At 46.1% G+C, this 24,447-nt stretch overlaps 1 protein-coding gene across 2 annotated transcripts in view; it reads left to right on the forward strand.

Annotated features, from left to right (window-relative positions):
- Positions 1-24,447, forward strand: part of LOC147035909 (spermatid perinuclear RNA-binding protein-like) — a 178,853-nt gene that overhangs the window by 131,470 nt on the left and 22,936 nt on the right. For both annotated transcript variants that reach the window (XM_085848024.1, XM_085848015.1), the window contains one exon: positions 9,234-9,342. In XM_085848024.1, coding sequence (XP_085704150.1) covers positions 9,234-9,342 — 109 coding nt within the window. The remainder of the gene's footprint in view (positions 1-9,233; positions 9,343-24,447) is intronic.

The raw sequence follows: 24,447 nt of genomic DNA on the forward strand, positions 1-24,447 counted from the left end.
TGCAGCCTCTGTGCCCGGCTGAGTTGCGTATGTATAATATCCACAGCCCACAGCCGTTACACAGAAAATACTTTTTTTTTCACTGTCGTGAATGATTCAAATCATTAAACTCATTCACAATAACTCATTAATGTCATGGTAACCATGGTGATCAGATACCTTGACACATGGTTCATGGAGTTATACATACAGCTGGAATCACTTCTTTCTTAACGACCATTCAGAAATGCACTGGCAAACCACCTTGTACAATCCCTGCAGAGGTATAAACTCCAGTGTTGTCACCATTTGCCATGGCTTTTGCCTGGCATCCTCATCTGCCGGCATCCTCATCTGCTTACACACATACATGCTCAAACATCCATGTATCTGCCTGCAGCTATTCACAAAATGAGCGACCTGTACCTGCATGCTCCAACATGCGGTGCCCTCTGCCACATCTGCATGGTTGGCTTGCTCAGTGCCACGTTTCAAATCCATAATACTTACCATCAACTTTAAATCTTTCTTCTCCTTTAGTGCTAACTAGCACACGAGGTACCACAATATCCGACAAGACATCAATCAATTTCCAATCAATTTTAGACATCATCCAACTTCAAATCAGCAACCAAACTTGCCAGTGATGCAACCATCTATTCACATCGATGCCATAATAGCTTTGTTATGCTCAAAGAATTGTCATTTTATCATGTTGATGACAGTGTACTTTGCCATCAACAAACAAAAATCGAACAATTCTTTGAGCTTCAATCCTTTTTTCAACAAACGTTAATTTCCTTATTTCAATCAGTTTTACAAAAAATATTTTTCTTACAGCCAGTTTCTCCAGTATTTCAAAGACTAGCTGCCCACCCGTTCTTTTTCCCCTTATCAGCCAAATCTCTCACACAGCCTGGCAAGCAGGGTATTTTCTTTCTCCCCACCTCACTTTTCCATTATAGTTCGCTCTCGTGTACGCGAACAGCTGTTGCTTACATTTCTCCAATTTGGTGTAGATTCATTCTTTTTCCTTTTCTCAAAACCAAACTAAAACTATATATTCTTTTTAAATAATATTTTTCAATTTCAACTATCTCTCCACTGGATCTAGCACTATGACCTCACCCGTTCATGCTAGATCTGAAGGTCAGTCGTCCCAGCAACCTACTTTGCATATACACACAAAGACCGTGCGTGCTTGCTCGCTTCACAAACGAGCTTTGTGTAGATTTTATTTTAATTCTCTCACGCTTGAATACAACTGTGTATGTGTTCAACACACACGTACTCACATACGTTGTATGCAGACACTTTTCAGAACATTGACTCAATATAAACACCTCACATTAAATCACATTTGTTCCATACATGATGAATTAAATAATTTTGATGTTAATTTGTGACCTGGCTCAGCATCCTTTGTTCATTCATTGGGCACGCTCTCTCAGCTTTCATCTGAGCTAGCTTATTATCTTTAATTATTTTTCATGTCTCCATCTCTATCTCCTCATACTCCCTGTGGTGGGAGGGAAGCTATCTCCGGTCCTGCAGCCTGTGCGTTTTTTAAAACTCCCATCTATACTCGCGCTCTTCATCTGCTCCTCTCAAGGCTCTCTTTGGCCCATCTGCCAAAGATTTTCCAATCAACTGGTTTACGAGTCGTTTTACTTTGTTTTTTTTCTCTCTCTCAATTTTTCTCTTCTTGGATTTTCAATTCTATCTCGATGAAATCTTTGCTTTTTCTGTTCTGTCTGTCCACAACTTCACGTCTTTTGAAGTTCTTGACCCAAAGGTGTCATTCATATACTCGGCATTTGACCTGCTAGGAACGGGCATATCGCCATTCCTTGCTTTGCGATGCTTTTTTTCCAAAACTGTACTTCTATATTGCTTCGAGCACTCGTCAGTGCTCCTCTTTCTCTAAATCGCTCCGAGCACTTGTCAGTGCTCCTTTTTCTTTCCAGCTATTAAATCCTTTGGACCCAGCTTTCGTAACCTTTGGCAATAACGTGCCCCCGTTACTAGCCCCCTGGCCCTCATCACCTCTCCGCCATTCTCGACTCGGCGATTCTAATCTTTGCACCTCTCTGCCCTCTCGACTTGGTGACACTAATCCTCTCGCCTCTCCACCCTTCCGACTCGGCGATTCTAGTCCTATGCGCAGTGCCTCTTGCTATTTTACATAACTTGGCAATCTCGTCTCCAAAACGTCTTCTGATCCTCCACCTTGTGATCAGAACATTGACGATTTTATCAAAACATTCCAAGATGTTAGCCTTTCTTTGAGGAATATTTTCTTATTCCTTTTAATATACCCCTTAAAATAAAATAAAATAAAATAAAATAAAAGTCCTTTATTTTGCTCAACAAACAGCTCTATATATCCTTACCTTCTATAAATTTTGGTTCAAGACTGCTCAACCTTCCGTGGAGAGCTCGTCTGCCTGGGAGAAACACATGTTCCAGCAGAGATCTCTCACTTTTGGTTTCATCAGCGTTCACTCACGACCAGGCAGAAACTCCTCTCCTCGGATGGAGGCTGTAGGTCCCATCCCATCTTCGTCGCCAAACTGTGGAAGCAGTTTCTTGCTACCTCAAGAACAGAAAAACGTAAGTTCATATGCAAGCCGTTTATTCAGTAAAACAAAAGACACTTCTGTGCACAGAAGGAAGGCTTCAGTCTGCTACATCGTTACAAGCTGAAACCTTAATTCTCCATAGAATATTGAGTGTATATGTACAGTTTTGCCAATTGCAACATAGAAGGATAATTGGTCTGTTTTGGAGCTTGCTTGTAGCCCTGGGAAAGGGTGTAGGGGAGAGATATTGCTGGTTCAGATGGTCATCAGATCGATAAGGTTTTGCTAAGTTGTTTACGACTTCGGAGGAATGTGTGTATTCTTCTCTTAACTAGCTTTCTCAGCATATACATTCACTAAATTATTTGTCAAAGTACTAAACTAAGTAAATCTTGCATTTTTACATTATTATAAATTGCATTTTTATATTCAATTAATAATTCAGTTTCCACAATGTCCATGTGTTGGACCAGCTTATGATTTTATCCAGATCTGCAGAGTGAAGAGACTGCTGCTTGCCGATCTAAGGGATGAGAGATTGACTCTATGAAAAGTCCTCTTTATCTCGTTGCTGATAACTCCACCCTTTGCCAGACAGAGAGCTCATTGATGAAGATCAGGAATAGGACTGGGCCGAGAACACTGCCTTAGGACACTCCAGACTTAACAGGGAGAGGAGATGAAAGGATTTTGTTGAGTGCCACAAGATGCCACAAGTTGAGGAAGTCAGCAAGCCAGGTGTGGAATTGACCTTGGATGCCATAGGCAGAGAGTTTTAAGAGTAAGGCAGGATGCCAGATTGTTACTAGCGTGAGATATGTCCAGAGAAACAGTCCTGATCTCATGTCTGACATTGAAGGTCTCCATCCATTGTTGGATGAGTGGACTCTACATGTCCAAGGTGGAGTGACCTGGTCTGAAACCAAATTGGTGACCTGAGAGCATGGTTGTTAAAGAAAAGGAAGGATTTCATATCAACTGTGATGATGGATTTCATGACCTTGCTGATGATCAGAAGTCAGCCGGTGGGTCTGTAGTTGAGGCCATCCATTTTTGCACCTTTTTTAGGTAATGCAGTGATAATGGCGGATTTCCACGCAGATGGAAGATGACCTCGTGCAAATGACTGAGTAAGAAGGACAAATAGTGAGGGTGTGAAAGAGCAGCAGAGCAGGTTTTTAGGACACGTGCATCGATTCCATCGAGTCCACTAGCAGTGGCGAGGGTTGAAAGAACCTTGTCCACCTTGTTGGGTGCAAAAGACAGATGCAAATCATTTTTCTGAAAACAATTAAAAATCATAAATCATGGTCTAATTTTAATGGGGAAAAAAAATTGAATTTTTTTTTTCCATTCACAAAGTGCCGAAAAAAGTCCTCGTGTCGATTTTCTATTTCGCCAGTGATGTCACAGCACTTTGATCCAAATGGTGGCTTACAAAGAGAAACACTGTATTTCAAGCTTGGATTTCGATACTGATTCCACCGTCATTAGCATCTCTGAAGGTTCTCAGTTTGTTGAAACTGATCAGTAGGATTTTGAAGAAACTATGTGGACAAAATTAGTGATGGAAATGCTTTCTGGGGGATTCTGGAGCCTTATAGTTTTGAGCCTTATGCGAGTGATTTACATGAAGATTGAAAAAGGAAGGTATTCGTGAATGTGAAAATGCCGGGATCATGTTCCTGACAGATTGATGGGTTTTGTTTTTCTGTTCAGTTTACGGTTCATAAGGGATTTTGTATTCATTGATAAATCAGTTATATTACTCCAGCACGGGCACAGCTCAAAAAAATGGGTGACGAATGCTTTATCCCATCGTTGTGTCTGTGCCGTGTCCCACCATTGTGTCTATGCCATGTCCCACCGTCGTGTCCCTGCTGTGTCTGTGACCCACCGTTGTCTGTGCCATGTCGTGCCCATGCTGTGTCGTGTCCCACGCTGTCATGTCCCACCGTCGTGTCCTTGCTGTGCCATGTCCCACCATTGTGTCCTTGCCATGCCGTGTCCCACCATTGTGTCCGTGCTGTGTCGTGTTTCACCGTCGTGTCCTACTGTCATGTCCGTGGTCATGTCGTGTACTGCCGTTGTGTCCGTGCCGTGTCCCTCCGTCGTGTCCATGCCATGTCCCTCCGTCGTGTATGTGGTCATGCCGAGTTGCTTCTGTGTTGTGTCTCACTGTTGAGGAGGGTGGTAGCGAGGTAAAGGCCCGGTCACACCTTGACGTTTTTGCCAACGTATGCCGATTTTTGAATTTTTTTTCTAAAACGCTGGCAAACGTTGAATACGTTATGGGTAAGTTTTGATAACATTAAGAGCACGCTGGCATACGTCGTAGTACGTTGCCATAAGTCGTTGTACGTTGGCTTTAAACGTTGTACTTTTCGGTTGTCCTCAAATTTTTTCATGCTTGAAATTTCACGACGTATGCCGGCGTATGACTCAGACGTTCCGCTACGCTGGCCACAAGTTGTAGGCACGGTCTGCGATCGTTGACAGACGTCAACACATGCTACTTGTAAGTTAATCATAAGTTGAGACACGCCGAGGTAATGTTTAGCGTACCCGCAACTTATTTCTAACCTATGATTAACGTGTTGTTGGCACGTTACGCGATCGTTGCCACACATCGACAGACGTTACTTTTAAGTTACTCATAGGCTGAAAGACGTCGGTATAATGGATCGTCCTTGCGTCAGCGTCCACGGCCACGGCCAGGACACTTATTTGCAGCATTCTTCAAACTTTTCTTCGGCATGACGAGGATGTTCACACTTCGATGTCTAGCTTGGCTATGATTCCAATTGTCCATCGGCAGCGTCTATTTAAAATAGTCGAGTTTGAGCGTTTTAACACGTTCAGAAGAAACGCTTCAAATTTCCAAACCCCAGCGTCAAAAAAACAAAACAAAAAACAAAGGCGAGTGACAGCAATTTAAATCGTTCATTGTAAACAATGAAACTAGCTGAGTGGTACCATTTCAAAGTCGTTGAGTGTAAAAAAAAATCCAATTGTTGAGCGCAAGCGTCTACTTTCAATAGTGGAGATGCAGCCATTTAAATCGTTGAGTGGCAGCCTATGAACCTACCCGTGGACACGCGGACGCAAGGACGATCCATCATAACCCACACCCTCCCCCTCACACTCACCTACTACTGCCAACATGAACAAACTACTACTAATACTAATACTAATACTAATACTGATACTGATACTGTTACTGCTGACATGGACATCAACTCAAAAAGGACTCGAAAACACTGTTGGGTTCCCCTTTTATGAACACCATTTTTATATACCAATTCCCAAAACCGCTGGGAACACGTCTTTATATGGCAGTTGTAAGCGAGAAACACATTCATTTTTTTTTTTTTGTCGACCGGAAGACGTCATTGGAATACGTCTACATACGTCGATGTGTGTTGGGACTACGTAAAGAATTAGTTCAAAGCACGTCAAACATAAGTTAGAAATAAGTTTCGCGTAAAAAAGACATTACCGCGACGTGTTTCGACTTATGAGTAGCTTATAAGTAGCGTTTGTGGACGTGTGTAAGCGTCCACATATCGTGTGTAAAACTTATCCCCATCGCATGCGAACGTGTGTCATACGCCGAGTACGTCGTAAAATTTTGAACATGTTCAAAATTTCTTGACATACTCTACTTACTACGACTTATGATAGCGTATTTAGCGTTCTACTCACGTATACCAAACTTACCCATGCCGTATTCGACGTGCCCCCAACGTTTTAGACACATTTTTCTTAGGTCGGCATACGCTGGCAAGATCGCCAAGGTGTGACCGCGATTTTGACCCTTCCATTTCTACGGCAGTTATGATTTGAATCGTTGTGCGTCAGCCTTTTAATTGGCTACGTCACGACATCGTCGGCGATGCGTGCAACGTGCTATGCCTGAGTTAGACTATCGTTGGGCATCGGTTGTGTAGGCCGACAACAGGTTCAGCATTCGTTGGTATAAGTTATCTATAACACAACGAAACGTTCTGTGTAGTTACCAATGCGTTACACATAAGACCAAGTCGCTATGAATACGTCCGAATCTTTAAAAAAACATCAAAAGTTCAACGTAAGCCAGCGTTTTACATACATTTTAACACGTTGCCATCGCTGGCTAAAACGTCAAGGTGTGACCGGGCCTTAAGATCGGTCACCGGCAGGCCAACACAGGTGTTTGTTTCACCGTTTAAATCATCCATGTACATGTGCTGGTAGCTCGGTAGAGATGGTGTTGCAGTTTCGAGCGACGGCTGTTTCTTTCCCTTAATTGAGTGGATGGTATTCTCCCTTAATCGTGGCTAATAACCACAAGATCTATCCATCTCTGTTGTTTCATAACAGTGCTCTGTAAAATGTTCCGAGCGAAAAAGCAAACATTTTGTCGGCCGAATCCACATTCGGGTTTTTTCAGAAAAACCTTGTCCAATCTCTAGTAAATATAGGGTCTTTCGGCTATGTGTGTAGCATGAACCCATCTCGGTTTGTATTATTACAAGCACCAGGGACGCATCGACTCGGCATATTTGTGGGAAAACGAAAATTATTTGCCATTTGAGTTAAATCGTACCGCGATGTAACCTGTACACAGTATGGATATGGCGGTCAACTCCGAGGTGTGATGCCACGGCTAAACGTGAAGAAGATTTCGACTTTTAATTGCCAAAATAGCTACTTTATAAATGGCAAATCAGAAAAAGACGCATCGTATCTGTGTTGTCGGGTATCAAGGAATAGGTTAGCGTTGAGGTGGTCTGAGCGTTTGGGTTCCCCTTGAAGACCTTTACACCTCTTACACCCCTTAGACAGCCTCTTTAGATGCACACCACACAAACATCTATTAAGTTTTCTTGCAACACAGAGTATACTTTTTTTCAGCAAGTCATGCTCACTCTTCACCCACCTGGAGGCTGGGTACTCTGCTCCGTTGAACAGAATTTGTACATTGGGTCACCGAATTGATTGACCAATCAAAACTGAGAAAAGTATTGTTCATTTGGATTTCTCTCGTATCGTGCAATGCACAACGTCTTACCTGTTTGTTTGTCTACACACAATGTGTCAACGTAAACCACTTTTTTCAACCGATTACTTCTACAAAATACCTACATTTAGAATGTGAGTACGTACGATAAAATATGGACGATAAAAGCACACACAGCAAGCCCTCGTGATGGTCTGCAATCTTTGCTTGCTCTTTCTAGTTATTCGAAGGTATTGTTACTATTTTGAGACTGCCTTCTCTCTGTCTTCTTTGCGAAATGGAAGCCATGTGACCATTCATTTGGGCTCGGGTTGGGGTTGGGGGGGTGGGGGTGGTAGTTGTGCACTCCATCGATGTTTATTTAAACCTCATGATGACCCACTGTACAATAGCTCGAAGGTTGAGGTGTTTATTGCTGTCATCTGCCCTGAAATTGATGTAAACATTTTTGTGTGCTCTAATCGAAAGCAGTGTTTGTGTCACTTGTCATACAAACACAACATCATAATGGATGTTTTTGAACATCAGTTGCACTTTTACAGAGTGGTGGAGAAGCCGCTGTAGCCCGACATCTGACTTGATGTACACTGTATATTAAAGAATCCACATTTCTCTGTCCGTCCCTCTGCCTGTCTCTCTTCGCTGGGATGTCATTTTGGCGTTACGTCTGGGACGTCGTAATGGCATTACGTCTAGTGCTCGGTTAAGCCCTGATGGACATGCACGTCATCCCGACGTTCAACACACAGCCCATCTCGTCCTCAACTACTTCTTTAAAGTTTTGTTTACGATGAGTGCTTGGGGGATGAAATACTAATCAGTTTGACGATGTTGTTTGTTGCTCTGAGGGCAGAATATTTGTGAGCTGTCCTGAGGGCAACATTTTTGTATGCTTCCCACCATCGCTTCACCATCCTGATAAAAGCTCTCCTGCACGTGGTCTGAGTCAGAGTTCAGATGTGATGATTATTATACCGGTGCAAATAGTCCCTCCCCGGGCACAGGCTCAGGATCCTCAACGGAAGACCCTAATGATGAATCAGGAGAACTGGCAACTGAAATGGGAAGAAGTTTTCTCACTATCCGCATGAAAGTGTGGCGTATATCGTATGATTTTTTTGTTGTTGTTTTATACTGGGACTGTCGTGTTGTGATAAAATGAGTTCTTCATGTCGATATTCTTCCTAAATCAATGAAAATACATCTTAAAATCCCCAGGTTACGAGACCACACATCACTTTTTCCACAAAAGAATGGACTGATAGATCAACAGGTTTTTTTTTTAAATGCAGTATCGCATTCACGATACCTTTTCAATATCCGATTGAGCCGATTATATTGATACATCGCTCAGTCCGACCATTCATGCCTTTTATTTAAAACCAACCAATCAGATTGCTGTTTCATCCCAGAATGGCTCGTCTATTAACACCCATTCACATTACAATACATGTATGCATACTGCCTTTGGGATTTATGTTAATCAAGCCCCAGGTTAGTCTGGTGTTCAATTGCAAATCAACATGTGTTGCCTGATTTTAAATATCGAATAACAAAGGAAAGACTTTTGAACAAATTGATACTGACATATTTTTGAATAAGGGCTCGTATGTCTTCACCCTGAACTCTTCATAAGCAGTGTGTGCTGAAGTGTTGTGTTTTGTACACAGGGCTTTGGTGGGCGCAGTGCACCTTCTGGACGTGGCCGAGGCTGGGCGCGGGGCCGAGGCAAGGGACGGGGCTTGGGATTCACTCACGCCAAGCCCAGCAACAATGAAGGTTTTTCCATTTCCATAAATAGTAAATGTCATATCGGCCTCATCTTCAACTTGCACTCATCGTGGCACTGCGAATGCAGAACCACTTTCAGAGACATTTTTAACCCAGCATATGATTATTTTCAGACAATAATCTAAATAGAGATGTTTACCCTTTTAGTAGAATTCTTTCTTTTGTTCACTGGCCTTTACAATTATCGCTGTTCACTCGTAATTTTACCTGATCCCATTAAAAATGCAGATGAATTAATGTCAGGATTGTTTTGTTTGTGCTATTGTTATGTCTAGTTTTTATCAACCAGCGTCAATTTGAACTTGTATGCGTTTCCATCACCGATTGCACTTGAAACCTTGTACATCTTAATTTATTTAGTTAGGTAATTTGCATTTCTCGAAGGCTCATGGAGGAATTTGTATGTAAGTAAATCGCATGCGTGAGCTAGAACGGCACTTGGTCGATCGCATACCTCCACCAGGTTGAATCGTTTACATTTTGTATCCCACTGATAGGTCGGATCTGAATCTGGACCGTCACCAAAATCTAATCGACTTGTTCTTATCACCAAACCAACTTATCCACCGAGTTTTGGCATAATCTGTCCACAACTTTTTAAGATATCGTGTTGTAAATCACTTTTGGTCCTATCGCTCAATGTTGACGAATCCCTGAAAAGATTCTTGTATACGGATCCAGATCCTCACCAAAATCTAATCGATTCGTCCATGTTGTGTCCACAACCTGTCCACCAAATTTCGTCTCAATTTGTCCACAACTTTATAAGATATTCTTCTCACCGACAGACAAACAGACAGGGGTGAAAACAACCTCTATCCACCTTCGTTTCCAGAGGTAAAAAGATAGTGGGCACGAAATGGGACTTGAACATGGATTTCCCAGCCTCATGAGGCAGCAATTCAAATTGGGGTTGCCAAATAAGCCGAATGTAGATGAGCACCTTATTTTTCGGCCAATAAGTTGATGTGGAGTACAAGTCTAATCGGCCAATTTCCCTTCTTTTTTTTTTTTTTTTTTCCTTCATTCATAGATAAGTCGATTGGGAGTATAAGATGAAGTAAACTCAACTACTGTAGTTATCAAAACTATCATTCAGAACAATAGAGGTGGTAATTCCTGCCTGACACACAACTTCGTCATGAATATTAATGAGAGTAATATCAAAAGGGAGGCTTTGCCACAGTAATGTCTACCATTTTGCAAAGTCGCAATATTCGCTTGCTTATGCTCACTCATATTTGTCCTTTTCAGACTGGTATACATTACTCCGTCATAGCCCTCCCTCCCTTTTGATACTACTCCCCCTGCCGGAGCTGAGCTTCACCCCCTTTCATATGATCATTTCTTTAATCAACTTGAGGAGTCATAGTAAGAGTATGTTTGATTTTCAGGAATATTTTAATTTATTCATAAATTTAAAATGATGCAGCGGTAGCCCGTCAACCCCCTCCCCCCATTGCTTTCTGATATACCCCTCCCCCCCCGTATATAAATATAAAACCTCCATCCATCCATTGAGACCATACTCTGTGCAGAGCATTGGTGCTACCTAAGCAGTCTCCTTGGCTATTGGGCACAATCCTGGGCAGGTCGCCACTCCGACACAGTATACTAGCAAGCTGGCACTCATTTAGCCAACCTCAGAAGGATGACAGGCAGAGTTTAACCCCACCTGGTATTAATTCAGCAGCTAAGGGGGATTTGAACTCAGTATACTAGGATCCCAAGCCTACCACCCCAACCATTAAGCCAACACCAGGCATATACAATATCCTCTGTATATAAATGATGTTGAAAACTTCTTATTGTGTTGATTTTTCGAAACCCTTTGAAAACTTGGTTTATTAATTAATTTGGATGCTTGTTTCCAAGATGTAGCAAGTCTTGTGTTTTGTTTACTCCTAACATTTTCCCATAGTCTTTCATATGATCATTTCTTTAATCAAATGGAGTGGTTATAATAAGAGTATGTTTGATTTTCAGGAATAACTTAATTTATTCCTCAATTAAAAATGATGCAGCAGGAGCCAGTTAAAACCCCCAACCTCATTTTTTATTAATACTTATACTTTAAACCCATAAGGTAATGTATTTATTCCATCACTCATTATATATCTTTTATCATCAAATGCTGTTAGAGCTTTCTTTGTAACAGTCTCTGAGAATATTTTGTGTTTATAATTTCGAATGAGATTTATCTCTCTATAAACATCTTTTCTCTTCCATACACATTTAAGGTAATGTTGAAAGTTAATGGTCTCTTATTTTTTTAGACCTTTAAGTTTTTAGACACTCTTCTTTAGACCTTTAAGTTTCTTTTCACATTTGAATTCATTTAACCGTCTCGTTAAGTATTTTTAAGCATATTCCTTTGATCTAACACCTAAAAATTCACTTGGTATCTTTTCACCGAATTAATCTTTAAATTTACCAAAAACCTTTTTATTCTGATTTGAGAAGAGCAGGCTATTAGGATCATAATTACTTGTATCTTAAATATCCTCATCTTCTTTCATTTCCTGCTAAATATCATCTGTATTTATCTCGAGTATTAAACTATCCATATCCATATATAGCAAAACAATACATTATTCTCACCATATCTTTCCTTTCGATTATTGAGCCTGGTGTTGGCGCAGTGGTTAGGGCAGCGGCTTGGGATCCAAAAGGTCCTGAGTTCAAGCCCCGTTGGGCCACTGAATTAATACACCAGGGGGTTGACTCAGCCTGTCATCCTTCCGAGGTCGGCGAAATGAGTACCAGTGTACTGGGCCGGTGTATACCCCAATTAAAATAGGTGTAGCATTTCCCTGTGTCATAAGAGGCGACCAGGGTTGCGTCAGGAAGGGCATCCGGCGTAAAACATGTGCCAAATCAGTATGCGGATCATACGGATGATCCGCTGTGGCGACCCCTAAAAGGCAGCAGCCGAAAGAAGAAGAAGAAGAAGAAGAAGAAGAAGAAGATCTTTCCTTTCGATTATTATAAAAGTAATCATACATTAAATACTTTGAATGATCTAAAACAGATGTTCCCACATAAATCGGTTTATCCATCTTTATGTCGAGGTGTCGATCACCATTTACTGAGGTATGAAGACGTCGATGTATATGAGAGAAAATGTTTATTATCTATCAATTACGTGCGCATGGAAAGCAAACACCAGGCACAACAATTTGCAATTGAGGAACCCGGAGAGTGCTCTGCCCTAATAGCCGAGTCATTCCCTTTTATATATCCGATTTTATCTTTAACAAATTCCATTACACAAGTCCTTCCTTTCATCACAGGACCAGCTGGATTACCAGCTGGCTTATGTCCTGGGAATAGCAATATATTGTTGCGGATTCGCGCCCGCCGGCGTGCGGACGGCCACGTAACTCGAATCGCGGCACGTCGCCCACCGGACGGACAATCCAGTCGTGACCCTCTCGGAGTAACGCCGGGAACTAGTCACGGGTGGACCTTTCGGTCTCACCACGATCGTGCCAATCGGCCTCCGCGTGGGATAGGGTTGCTCGCCAAATTCGACCTACCTAAGTACCCACACGGAGGGTAGACCGGGCGATCGCACCTCGCCGCAGGTCGACTTCGGACACGGGCCACTTTAAGCGACCCGTTCCGTACTATTGGGATAACCGAGCGGTGTTATTCGTCGGCCTCGACGGTTCGATTAATTATCGGGCGTTTTAGCCCATGACCAACCCTTTACGTGAAGCAAGATGGAGATTCAATGAAAGAAAAGACGAAGCGAAGCGGGAAAACAGTTCAACATAACTCACATTTATTTCGCGATGAACGGGAAGCACACATATACAATTACACCAAAAGCACATGTAAAAGGAGAAGAAACACAATATTACACAAAAAGCAAATATAAAAGAAGAAGACAATGCAGAGCTATCCGACTACCGAGCACACGGCAACACTTATACAATTTTACTTCACAGACGGCGCCGACAACACATATACCCAAAGCAAAAGAAAAAGAACCACCCTCCAGGATGAGGGGGGAAGGCGGGCCTGGGGCCGAGACCGTGTCGGGCCTACCCGTCTGATGACGAGACGCAAAGTGGCGATGGCGCCTCAACTCAGCGGGCCTCGCGGACAGTGTCTGGTAGGGGGTGGGAAAGGGGCCCCCTTGTCGCACTATCTCAGCGCGGGGGGAAACAGGAGGGGGTTGTTGATGCTCGGGGGGAGGAGGATATCACCCTGTCTCGGGTCCCGCGACGAGCGTCTCCACCTCGACCTCGGTCGCGCCGCCGGCCTCTCCCTCCGCAGCTCCCCGACTCCGACGCGAGCACCCCCTCGATCGCCTTCGCCGCCGCCACCTCTCCACAGCTCCGTCCTCTTCACTCTGATTACTACCACTTCTTCCCAGCTCCACCGACAACTCCCAACCGCGAACTCGAAACTCAACTTGTCTGACGAACGCAGCCGTTTATATCCCCCGTGGCCTCGCTCCCCCACCTTTGACCCTTTACCTCCGACCATTCACCTCTAACTGGCTCCCCATTGGACCGAGGAAAAGTGGGCGTGAATGCTTTTTGATCCATGAATTTGCATTTTGCGACCTCACTCGCCCTCGGCCCCCCTCGGCCAAATCGCCCCACGCTCTCCGATAGGACGGAACAGAAGTGGGCGTGAGTCGTTTTTGATCCGTTTTTCTCGGAAAGTCTGTGATATTTCTGAACACGCTGCTCGGTGCGCGCCCTGCACGAGTCCAGTATCGGTGCCCACAAGTGGCGCAAGAATGGTGGTGATGCGATGGTGGCGAGTTGTGACGGTAAAGGTCGTGGCTGTTGTTGTGAAGCGGCGTTGTGGTTGGTGGTTGTTGTTGTGAAGCGGCGTTGTGGTTGGTGGTTGTTGTTGTGAAGCGGCGTTGTGGTTGGTGGTTGTTGTGAAGCGGCGTTGTGGTTGGTGGTTGTTGTGTGATGGCTGTTGAGACGTGGTTGGTGGTGGTAGTAATGGCGGCTGGTCCAAAATAAAGATAGTAAAAGAAAAACGGCTATCCTGAAGAGTCGCAGCCCGACTGAATGACATTTATTCCCTCTAAACAACGGGTTTGGGCCAAACTACACATATACTTACAGAGATATCTCACCTACGGGACCTGAATAGTGGTTTGCGAATTTGGTCAACCACAACACTACCCCCTCCCCTTTTTACAGACTCGTCCCGAGTCGTCAAATTTTCGTGTGCCATCATGTGTAGTTTTTCCCTAGTACATTTTACCTACGGATCCCTGAGTGCGACATTCATGGTATTCGTGTCCCCAAAATAAATAACCTGAGGGCTGAGTAACTACCTAAACAAACTCACTCACACGGACGACTTAAATAAAATTGCCGGCGCTAAGACAAACATGCCGGGGGCGCACTCATATTTACAGCACATCTTTCCTTAACTTATAAATTTTACACTAAACCATGGCCCAGGATCAATGAACTCTGCAAAAAGAAAGCAGTTAGCAGGGAGCCAGGCTGCTCGCATGCAGTCTCTGGCTCAAACAATGCAGGTGACAGGGAACGTGGCCGGCTGCTCACACGCAGTCCAAGGCCTTCCCTTTTGAACTGAACGCAGTGAACCACAACGGTGCATGGGCTGCACAAACATAGTCTCCGTGCCAGCTCAAGTGGCACACGCAATGAACACAACGAATGGATGGATGAATGGTTTGAACTGAACGCAGTGAACCACAACGGTGCATGGGCTGTACAAACGTAGTCTCCGTGCCAGCTCAAGTGGCACACGCAATGAACACAACGAATGGATGGATGAATGGTTTGAACTGAACGCAAACACGGTGCACGGGCCGCCACTGCAGGCCCGTGTTGTAGCTGCCAACAGGGCAGTTCTTGCGGCTTGCAAACTGTTGCCTTGATCCTGGCGCACATGGCAATGAACAGGGGGGGGGCAAAGCAAAAATTGAACGGGGCTGGTGAACGTGGGCAGTGGGCATGGCAAAGGCAGCAGGCAAACACAGCCCGCAGAAGAAGGCCATTGCAGGCAAACACAGCCGGCAGATGAACTGGCCGGCACAGGCCTTGAAGTACCACAGCTCCAGATGATCCGGCCGGCACAGGCCTTGCAGCAACACAACAGCTGCCGATGAAGTGGGCCGGCACAGGCCTTGAAGAAAAACAGCCAGCCGGCAGATGAAGCTGGCCAGCCTTTGCCGTTCAGTGGAGGTTGGTGTAGGGAGTGCGGTGGTGCTGGCCACTCGGAAGGCGGGCTCGGACCGACCCTACGGTCTCCCTCCCAACCTATCGCCTTTGCCTGTCACTGTCTATACCCACTCCCTTAATTTGTCAAACCCCAATTTAGCCCCAACTTTTTTTTTATTTTTACTTCCCCACTATAAATCGTCCCCTAACCCCCTTTATCGTCTTTGTTCGGCTAACCTATCCTGTCACCTAGCCTACTCCCAACCCCTACGTTCCCTTCCCGGAGGGGAATAAGGGAGAGCTAACGTCCTGTGTCGAGGCCCAACGAAGCCTCAGAATGGCCTCCCCAGAGTTCAGCGATCTATAACACAAAGTGGGTCCAGCGGCCCACAACGAGAGCGAGGGAATGGATGGTGCGGAGGGGTACACTTCCTAATCTACCCTATCCATTTAACCTGTTAAACTACCCCGGGGCTTTCAACAAGCGCCTCGCGCTTAAACTATTGGTTCTAATAACCCAGATCCCCGTCGCCTGTGTTGGTGTCCTCACGATTTCGGGCCTCGCCCCCCAATTTTCTCTCCGTGCCCTCACACGGTCTCATGGCTGGGACACGTGGCTCCCTTTGGCAGGCACGACCCTCTGCCGATTCTCCAGCTATGGCACCCCCGGGCACTACAGTGCCTCCGAGCCTACCAGCTCCCTAAACACCGGGGAGTGCCCCCCATGGCACCTCCCCTGAAACGCACACGTGGCAGGCTGGCTTCCCAGGCCCCTTTCCGAGGGTCACCCGTGCCCACAACACTGCCCACGCGGCTAATGGTGCCCCGGGCCCCCGCACCAAGCAGGCGCACCCGTGCCCACTACGCTATCCCGGCCCCCCATGGGCCCTTGGCCTACCACGGCCGACTAGCCTGGTGCCCGGGGTACCCACTCAGCGATACTCACTTTTCGCAGCCACGCTCCCAGCCCGTCAACAGGGCTCCTGCACCCTTCCAAACGGGTTTCGAGCCTACATTCACACCAACAACAAAACGACCTCCATTTTTCAATTTAACTAACCCCCTAACTCACTCTACACTGACCCCGGGGTCACTTGGGCGGGAGTCACTCCTCCCCCCAATCACTCATCGCACCATGCAGTCCCCATTCGCTCCACTCACACAGACCCGCTGGCCTTACTCACTCACCAAGTCACAACACATGCTTCCACTTCACTCACCAACTCTTCAACACACTCACCGCTGAACTCTGCCATCCTTCTAACTACATCCCCGAACTAACTCGTGCTCCCACGTCGTCCCTTATACTATAGCACGTTCCATTTAACACTACGTCGCTAAACTACGTCCCCGCTACACATCCACAAGTCTGTCACTGTCTCCAAATCTCTAAAATAACTTTCCCAACCTAAATCTCGCTACAATCCCTCTAACTAATCCATTCCACGGACTCCATGAGGACTTACCCCTGCCCCATGAAGTCGGTCTAGCTAAGCTAACCCTTCCCCCTAACTAGTTTCCATCCTGTGCCCTGGTCAAGGGGGTCTTCCACCCCTTGCCCAGGAATCCTGTGCACCCGAAAGTGAGGCTTGCTTTTTTTTCTTTTTTTTTTTCACGCGCAGCACCAGCGCGGCAACTCGCAGCTCGCGCACTTTGCACCTGCCCGTGACGTCATGCAGCTGCACGTGTTCCTCGTCCCTCCTTGGACGGTACCATCCGGCAGGGATACCCCTCCTGCCGGATTCCAACCCCACGTGCAGCCATGGCGTCACCGTGCGCATAAAAAAACACAAGCCCCACGTCTCGAGGGGTTCCCCACGCAAACACATGTGCTTTGCCCGTTGGAGCTTAACACACACGATCGCGTGGAGAACCCGTCCGGTCCAAATCCGTAATCCTGCCTAAACTTTGTCCGTCCGCGGGATCGGCAAATCCACCGCTGGCGTTTACGGACCGGGACTTCACTCTCGCAAGCGAGCACGTGGGGGCCTCGTGCGTTGCACAGCACGGACCTCGTGCTCACTGCTGGGTGAACCCGGCACGGTCCCCGAAACAACTACAGCCGCTACCCGGCTTTCTTTCTTCACATGTCTCCGTCGTCGCCTCCATCCCACACACGCACTCCCGCGTGTCACGACGCTAACACACCTCACCATTACATTCACACCGGGAGACACGGCTGCGTGCTCCCGCATGCCAACCGACATCTCCCTCACATACCGCTCTCTCACACACACGGTCTCCCTTGCATAAACCATACCACTCACACGTGGTGCTCCATTCACTCGCGGCCTTCCACTCACTCGTGCCATTTTCCGTCACACAAACCACACCACTCACACACGCGGGGGCACTCACCCGCGGTACCTCATCCACACACCGTGCCTCACTCACACACGCGGGGGCACTCACCCGCGGTGCCTCACTCATACACCGTGCCTCACTCACACACGCGGGGGCACTCATCCGCGGTGCCTCACTCATACACCGTGCCTCACTCACACACACGGCGACACACACACGGTGCCTCATCCACACACGGCGTGCTGGGAAGAACGGACTCCGGCACAATCGCCACCACACCACTCACACACGGGGTCGCTTCCACACACGGGGACGCACTCACACCTTGCACCACACACACAGGGACAACCACACTGGGGATTTGTGTCCCCACAAGGGTCTCCGGGGCCTCTATACCCCCCAAGCTCTCCGTGCACCTGTCCACAGCACCCGTCCCCTCAACCTCGCAAAGCACGACCGAACTCACCTGGCCGTGACTCGCCTCAAGGGGGCATACTCGCTCCCCTCGTTCCTGGAGGAGGCCATCCAACTGCTCGCACCGGGCCTCCACCCAGTCCACCAGCTCACCCCCATTGTCCTCCACTACCTCCGTGTGTGTGTGTGCGTCACTTACCCCGTCTTCATCGTGTAGTCTTCCCTCTATCGTTCCCATCTCCCGTGTCTCTGCCAACTCAGTCACTTTTTCTGTCACGACCCTCGCCCAACACGCCCCCCGAATTATTTTGTCACCCGCCTCCACCGCGGGCCCGACAGTCGTTGCACCCCTTTCCAGCTCGTTCGCTCCCACACGTGGAGTCGCCATTTTAAGCTCCCTGCTAACGGCCTTCATGCCCGCCTGCAGGCATCGGCCCATGTTCTGCGTCTCACCCCGCAGCTTTTTAGTTTCGTTTTTCATTTGCTTGTTCATGCCTTTCATTTGCTTGTTCATTTGCTGTGTATTCGCATCCATCTTTTCGTTCATGCCTTTCATTTCGTTTTTCATTTCATTTGTGTTTGCATCCATCTTTTCGTTTATTTGTTGTGTATTCGCATCCATCCTCGTTGTCATTGCCGCCAGCATGGCGCATAGCTGGGCCATGTCGGGTGCGCTTGGGTGAGCCGTTTCGGCAAGGGTCGGGGGGTTTTGGTGGAGAGGGGGAGGGGAGGTGTCATACACCGCGGCCGCTGCCGCACCTATTTCGGGCTCTGGGTTCAGTTGGGCGAGTTCGTTTTCCTGTACAACCAACATTTCCTGCACGGGGATTTCGTCCTGAGCCATGGATTCTACACATTCTACATCCATTTCTAATACCCCCGGCTCCCGCTCGCCTTGAGACGCCATCTTGCTTCTCGTAAAGGGTTAATTTAGCTCGCTCGTAATTTGGAGGGAATCGGGGGTCGCTCCTCTCACCTTTGGACCGATTCCCGTGAATTTAGTTGGAGACAGGAGAGCCCATTTTCCCGTTCTCCGATACCAGTGCCGCAAGGAGGGCGATGAGTTTATATCGCACGACCTGACACCAGTGTTGCGGATTCGCGCCCGCCGGCGTGCGGACGGCCACGTAACTCGAATCGCGGCACGTCGCCCACCGGACGGACAATCCAGTCATGACCCTCTCGGACTAACGCCGGGAACTAGTAACGGGTGGACCTTTCGGTCTCACCACGATCGTGCCAATCGGCCCCCGCGTGGGATAGGGTTGCTCGCCAAATTCGACCTACCGAAGTACCCACACGGAGGGTAGACCGGGCGATCGCACCTCGCCGCAGGTCGACTTCGGACACGGGCCACTTTAAGCGACCCGTTCCGTACTATCGGGATAACCGAGCGGTGTTATTCGTCGGCCTCGACGGTTCGATTAATTATCGGGCGTTTTAGCCCACGACCAACCCTTTACGTGAAGCAAGATGGAGATTCAATGAAAGAAAAGACGAAGCGAAGCGGGAAAACAGTTCAACATAACTCACATTTATTTCGCGATGAACGGGAAGCTCACATATACAATTACACCAAAAGCACATGTAAAAGGAGAAGAAACACAATATTACACAAAAAGCAAATATAAAAGAAGAAGACAATGCAGAGCTATCTGACTACCGAGCACACGGCAACACTTATACAATTTTACTTCACAGACGGCGCCGACAACACATATACCCAAAGCAAAAGAAAAAGAACCACCCTCCAGGATGAGGGGGGTAGGCGGGCCTGGGGCCGAGACCGTGTCGGGCCTACCCGTCTGATGACGAGACGCAAAGTGGCGATGGCCCCTCAACTCCGCGGGCCTCGCGGACAGTGTCTGATAGGGGGTGGGAAAGGGGCCCCCTGGTCGCACTATCTCAGCGCGGGGGGAAACAGGAGGGGGTTGTTGATGCTCGGGGAGGAGGAGGATATCACCCTGTCTCGTGTCCCGCGACGAGCGTCTCCACCTCGACCTCGGTCGCGCCGCCGGCCTCTCCCTCCGCAGCTCCCCGACTCCGACGCGAGCACCCCCTCGATCGCCTTCGCCGCCGCCACCTCTCCACAGCTCCGTCCTCTTCACTCTGACTACTACCACTTCTTCCCAGCTCCACCGACAACTCCCAACCGCGAACTCGAAACTCAACTTGTCTGACGAACGCAGCCGTTTATATCCCCCGTGGCCTCGCTCCCCCACCTTTGACCCTTTACCTCCGACCCTTCACCTCTAACTGGCTCCCCATTGGACCGAGGAAAAGTGGGCGTGAATGCTTTTTGATCCATGAATTTGCATATAGCGACCTCACTCCAACGCCCTGGAGGCGGGGCCAAATCGCCCCACGCTCTCCGATAGGACGGAACAGAAGTGGGCGTGAGTCGTTTTTGATCCGTTTTTCTCGGAAAGTCTGTGATGTTTCTGAACACGCTGCTCGGTGCGCGCCCTGCACGAGTCCAGTATCGGTGCCCACAAGTGGCGCAAGAATGGTGGTGATGCGATGGTGGCGAGTTGTGACGGTAAAGGTCGTGGCTGTTGTTGTGAAGCGGCGTTGTGGTTGGTGGTTGTTGTTGTGAAGCGGCGTTGTGGTTGGTGGTTGTTGTGAAGCGGCGTTGTGGTTGGTGGTTGTTGTGTGATGGCTGTTGAGACGTGGTTGGTGGTGGTAGTAATGGCGGCTGGTCCAAAATAAAGATAGTAAAAGAAAGACTGCTATCCTGAAGAGTCGCAGCCCGACTGAATGACATTTATTCCCTCTAAACAACGGGTTTGGGCCTAACTACACATATACTTACAGAGATATCTCACCTACGGGACCTGAATGGTGGTTTGTGAATTTCGTCAACCACAACAATATCAAACAGATAAGCAAGATCTGAGGTTTTCCTCCCAGATCCTGCGACACAATGTTCCCTTGGATCACTTAAGTTTGACCACACTTATCTCATACACAATGTTCCTGTGGAACACAGCAAAGTAAAAATATATTTTAATTAACTGCAAGTGAGTGAATTGAGTTGGGAAGAAGCAAAAAGCTTTAAGAAGGTATCAATCCCAACATTTATACTCTCTTTATTCAAATGAACAGCACAAAAAGTATCTGTAAATATTTCTACTCTTTTAAAGCTTGGTTTATTTATCAACTTTTCTACCTGCTCCCAAGTTGAAGCAAGTCTCACATTTTGTCTATTCCTTATATTTTCCATAGTTTTACCAAATAGAGACTTATTCATCAACTTGTAAAAGTCCTCAAAATCATTATTAGCCTTTGTTCTCATCCTCGTATTATAATCAATACATTTACCGAACCAATAACCTTGACGAAACGTTGGTGCCCGATGTACCTTTTTTACTTGTAGTCCTGCTTCCATAAATTGCTTTAGATTTCTTTGATGTAAATCATACTTCTCTTTATCAAACAATGTTGATAGTCATTTAGTTATAGGAATATATTTAAACTTATTTGAAGAACGAAATAAATGTTGTTGATAACCACCGAATAGCTCTTGATTGGGGATCTCTTTTTCAGCTCCAGAAGGAAGGTCTTCATGTTTGTTATGAAATTTTCAAGAATAGTTTAAATCTACTTCAAAATAATATCCATTATCCCGTTTTATCTAAATCTTCTTGACTTGTGGAGATAACAGTATATCATCGAAGATAGATTTTAACTTGTGTTCTTTCACCAATTTAAAATTACCAGAGGGTTGAGATTCAGACTTTGCCCAGCCATAGAAGTTATTCGCATCAAAGTACATTAAGTAAGATGTGGGGTTATCAGGTAAGAAGTCTGGAATATATTTATTATTTGCCTTAGCAGATCTCTTTGAACAGGCTTGTAAAATTCCTCCTCTTTCAGCCTTCTCAATCATCAAGAGCATATCTACATCACTAAGAAGATCAAGGGGTTGTTTAGTCATTTTTAGCATAGCATTCCAGGCTAGTCCAAGAGATGTATAATAATGGACAGGATCAAGTCCAGAGGAATCTTTATCATAAAAAACTCAATAATACAATATATATATATATATATATATATATATATATATATATATATATATATATATATATATATATATATATATATATACTGAACAAAAATATAAACGCACCAACCTAAATATCTAAGTCAAGATTGCCATTATGGGAAAATGGTCAAACCGATGATTTGTTTGAGCAATGGTTCCTTTGTTTTGCTCAAGACAGATGTTACCATTGAAATTGACCACTCTGAGTGTGTGGACTCACACGTTGAGTAATCCTTCCCATGAGCACCATGGGGCTTGACAGAGTGATGGTCAGTGAGTGTAACCAGGACACAAACACTCCCTATAGCTTGCCCTATAAAAGGCCTCCCCAAAATGTGGACTGGTGCCAAATGTCAACATGCCACAGATGTCACAAATCTTGAGGGAGCGCGCCATTGGCATGCTGAATGCTGGGACGTCAGTACGGGCCGTTGCAGCACACTTCAATGTCCACCACTCCACCATTAGCCGCCTGAGAACGCGCCTCAGAGAGACTGGAAGCACCGTGAACCGCCCACATGCCCGGCGACCACGTGTGACCACCGCCGGTCAAGATCGTCACATGAGGCTGCAACATCTCCGGGATCGACTCTGACCGGCCACGAGGACTGCCGATGAGACTGTCGGGCTGCATAACAGGCGCATTTCAGCCCAGACGGTGCGTAACCGCTTGAGGGAGGCCAAGCTTGAGGGAGGCCAACACCCGCGACTGACTGTGTGACTATATATATATATATATATATATATATATATATATATATATATATATATATATGTATATATATATATATAGCCATATATATATATATATATATATATATATATATATATATATATATATATATATATATATATATATATATATATATATAGCTATATATCTGTATAGTGCGTCGATATACATGTAGATGTATACTAGACAGTACCCGCCCGTAGGGCGGGGAGGGAATGAGGGGAGGGAATGGAATGGTGGTGTTAAGGTTGGGGTTGGGGTTAGGGTTAGGGTTAGCTGTTACGGTTAGGGTTAGATAACCCTAACCCGAACAACTAACCCTAACCCTAACCCTAACCCCAACAGCTTCGGTATCTCATTGTATCCAACGGTTTGGCCATCTATTAAGGACAAACAAGCATGAAAAATTGACGTTTTAGTCAATTTAGGACGTCATAACTCGAAAACCGGAAGTCGGAAGTGAATGTCGTCAATCAACTGTCATTTAATTTTGATTATCTGTCGAATGGCGTTGGTCCCGTCTCGATCGGATGAAATTGACCCGGTGACCTTGACCTGACCTCTTGACCCCGTGACCTTCGACGTTGAACTTGCCCCCCCCCCCCCCATGTCCGTTCTCATGTCCCAAGGATCACTCATGCCAAGTTTCATCTCATTCCATTTAACAGTTCGGCCGCCTATAAAGGACGAACAAACAAACAAGCAGTCATAGACTGGTACTTACGAAATCGTCAACTTGACCTCTGACTTTTTCTAATAAAAGCTGTCTCGAGAGAAGGTAGTGACACAAACCAGAAGTTTCTACGATGATTCTGTACCAAACCATCAAAAATCGAATGTTTTGGATGTTTGACCTCACTGTGACCTTGACCTTTGACCGATTTTGACCAAAATCTAATCAGGGCTAGCCATCACCCTCCTGAATCACAGGGTGTAATTTGACATTGGAAGCTTCTTCCATTCTCGAGTTATCATTTTTTGGATGTTTGACCTCACTGTGACCTTGACCTTTGACCGATTTTGACCAAAATCTAATCAGCACTAGCCATCAGCCTCCTGAATCACGTGGTGTAATTTGACCTTGGCAGCTTCTTCCGTTCTTGAGTTATCTGTACCAAACCATCAAAAATCGAATATTTGACCTCACCGTGACCTTGACCTTTGACCGATTTTGACCAAAATCTAATCAGCACTAGCCATCACCCTCCTGAATCACGTGGTGTAATTTGACATTGGTAGCTTCTTCCGTTCTCGAGTTATCGTGCCTACAAACAAACAAACAGAAACGGAAGTCATCAATATACTAACGAAATCTAAAGATTTCGTAAGTAACAAACACACAAACAAACACACAAACAAGCAGTCATAGACTGGTACTTACGAAATCGTCAACTTGACCTCTGACCTTGTCTAATAAAAGCTGTCTC

The sequence above is a fragment of the Eptatretus burgeri genome, chromosome 1 (assembly GCF_056783735.1).
Source record: "Eptatretus burgeri isolate ZD-2024b chromosome 1, Ebu_testis_v1, whole genome shotgun sequence".
Classification (NCBI taxonomy): Eukaryota; Metazoa; Chordata; class Myxini; order Myxiniformes; family Myxinidae; genus Eptatretus; species Eptatretus burgeri.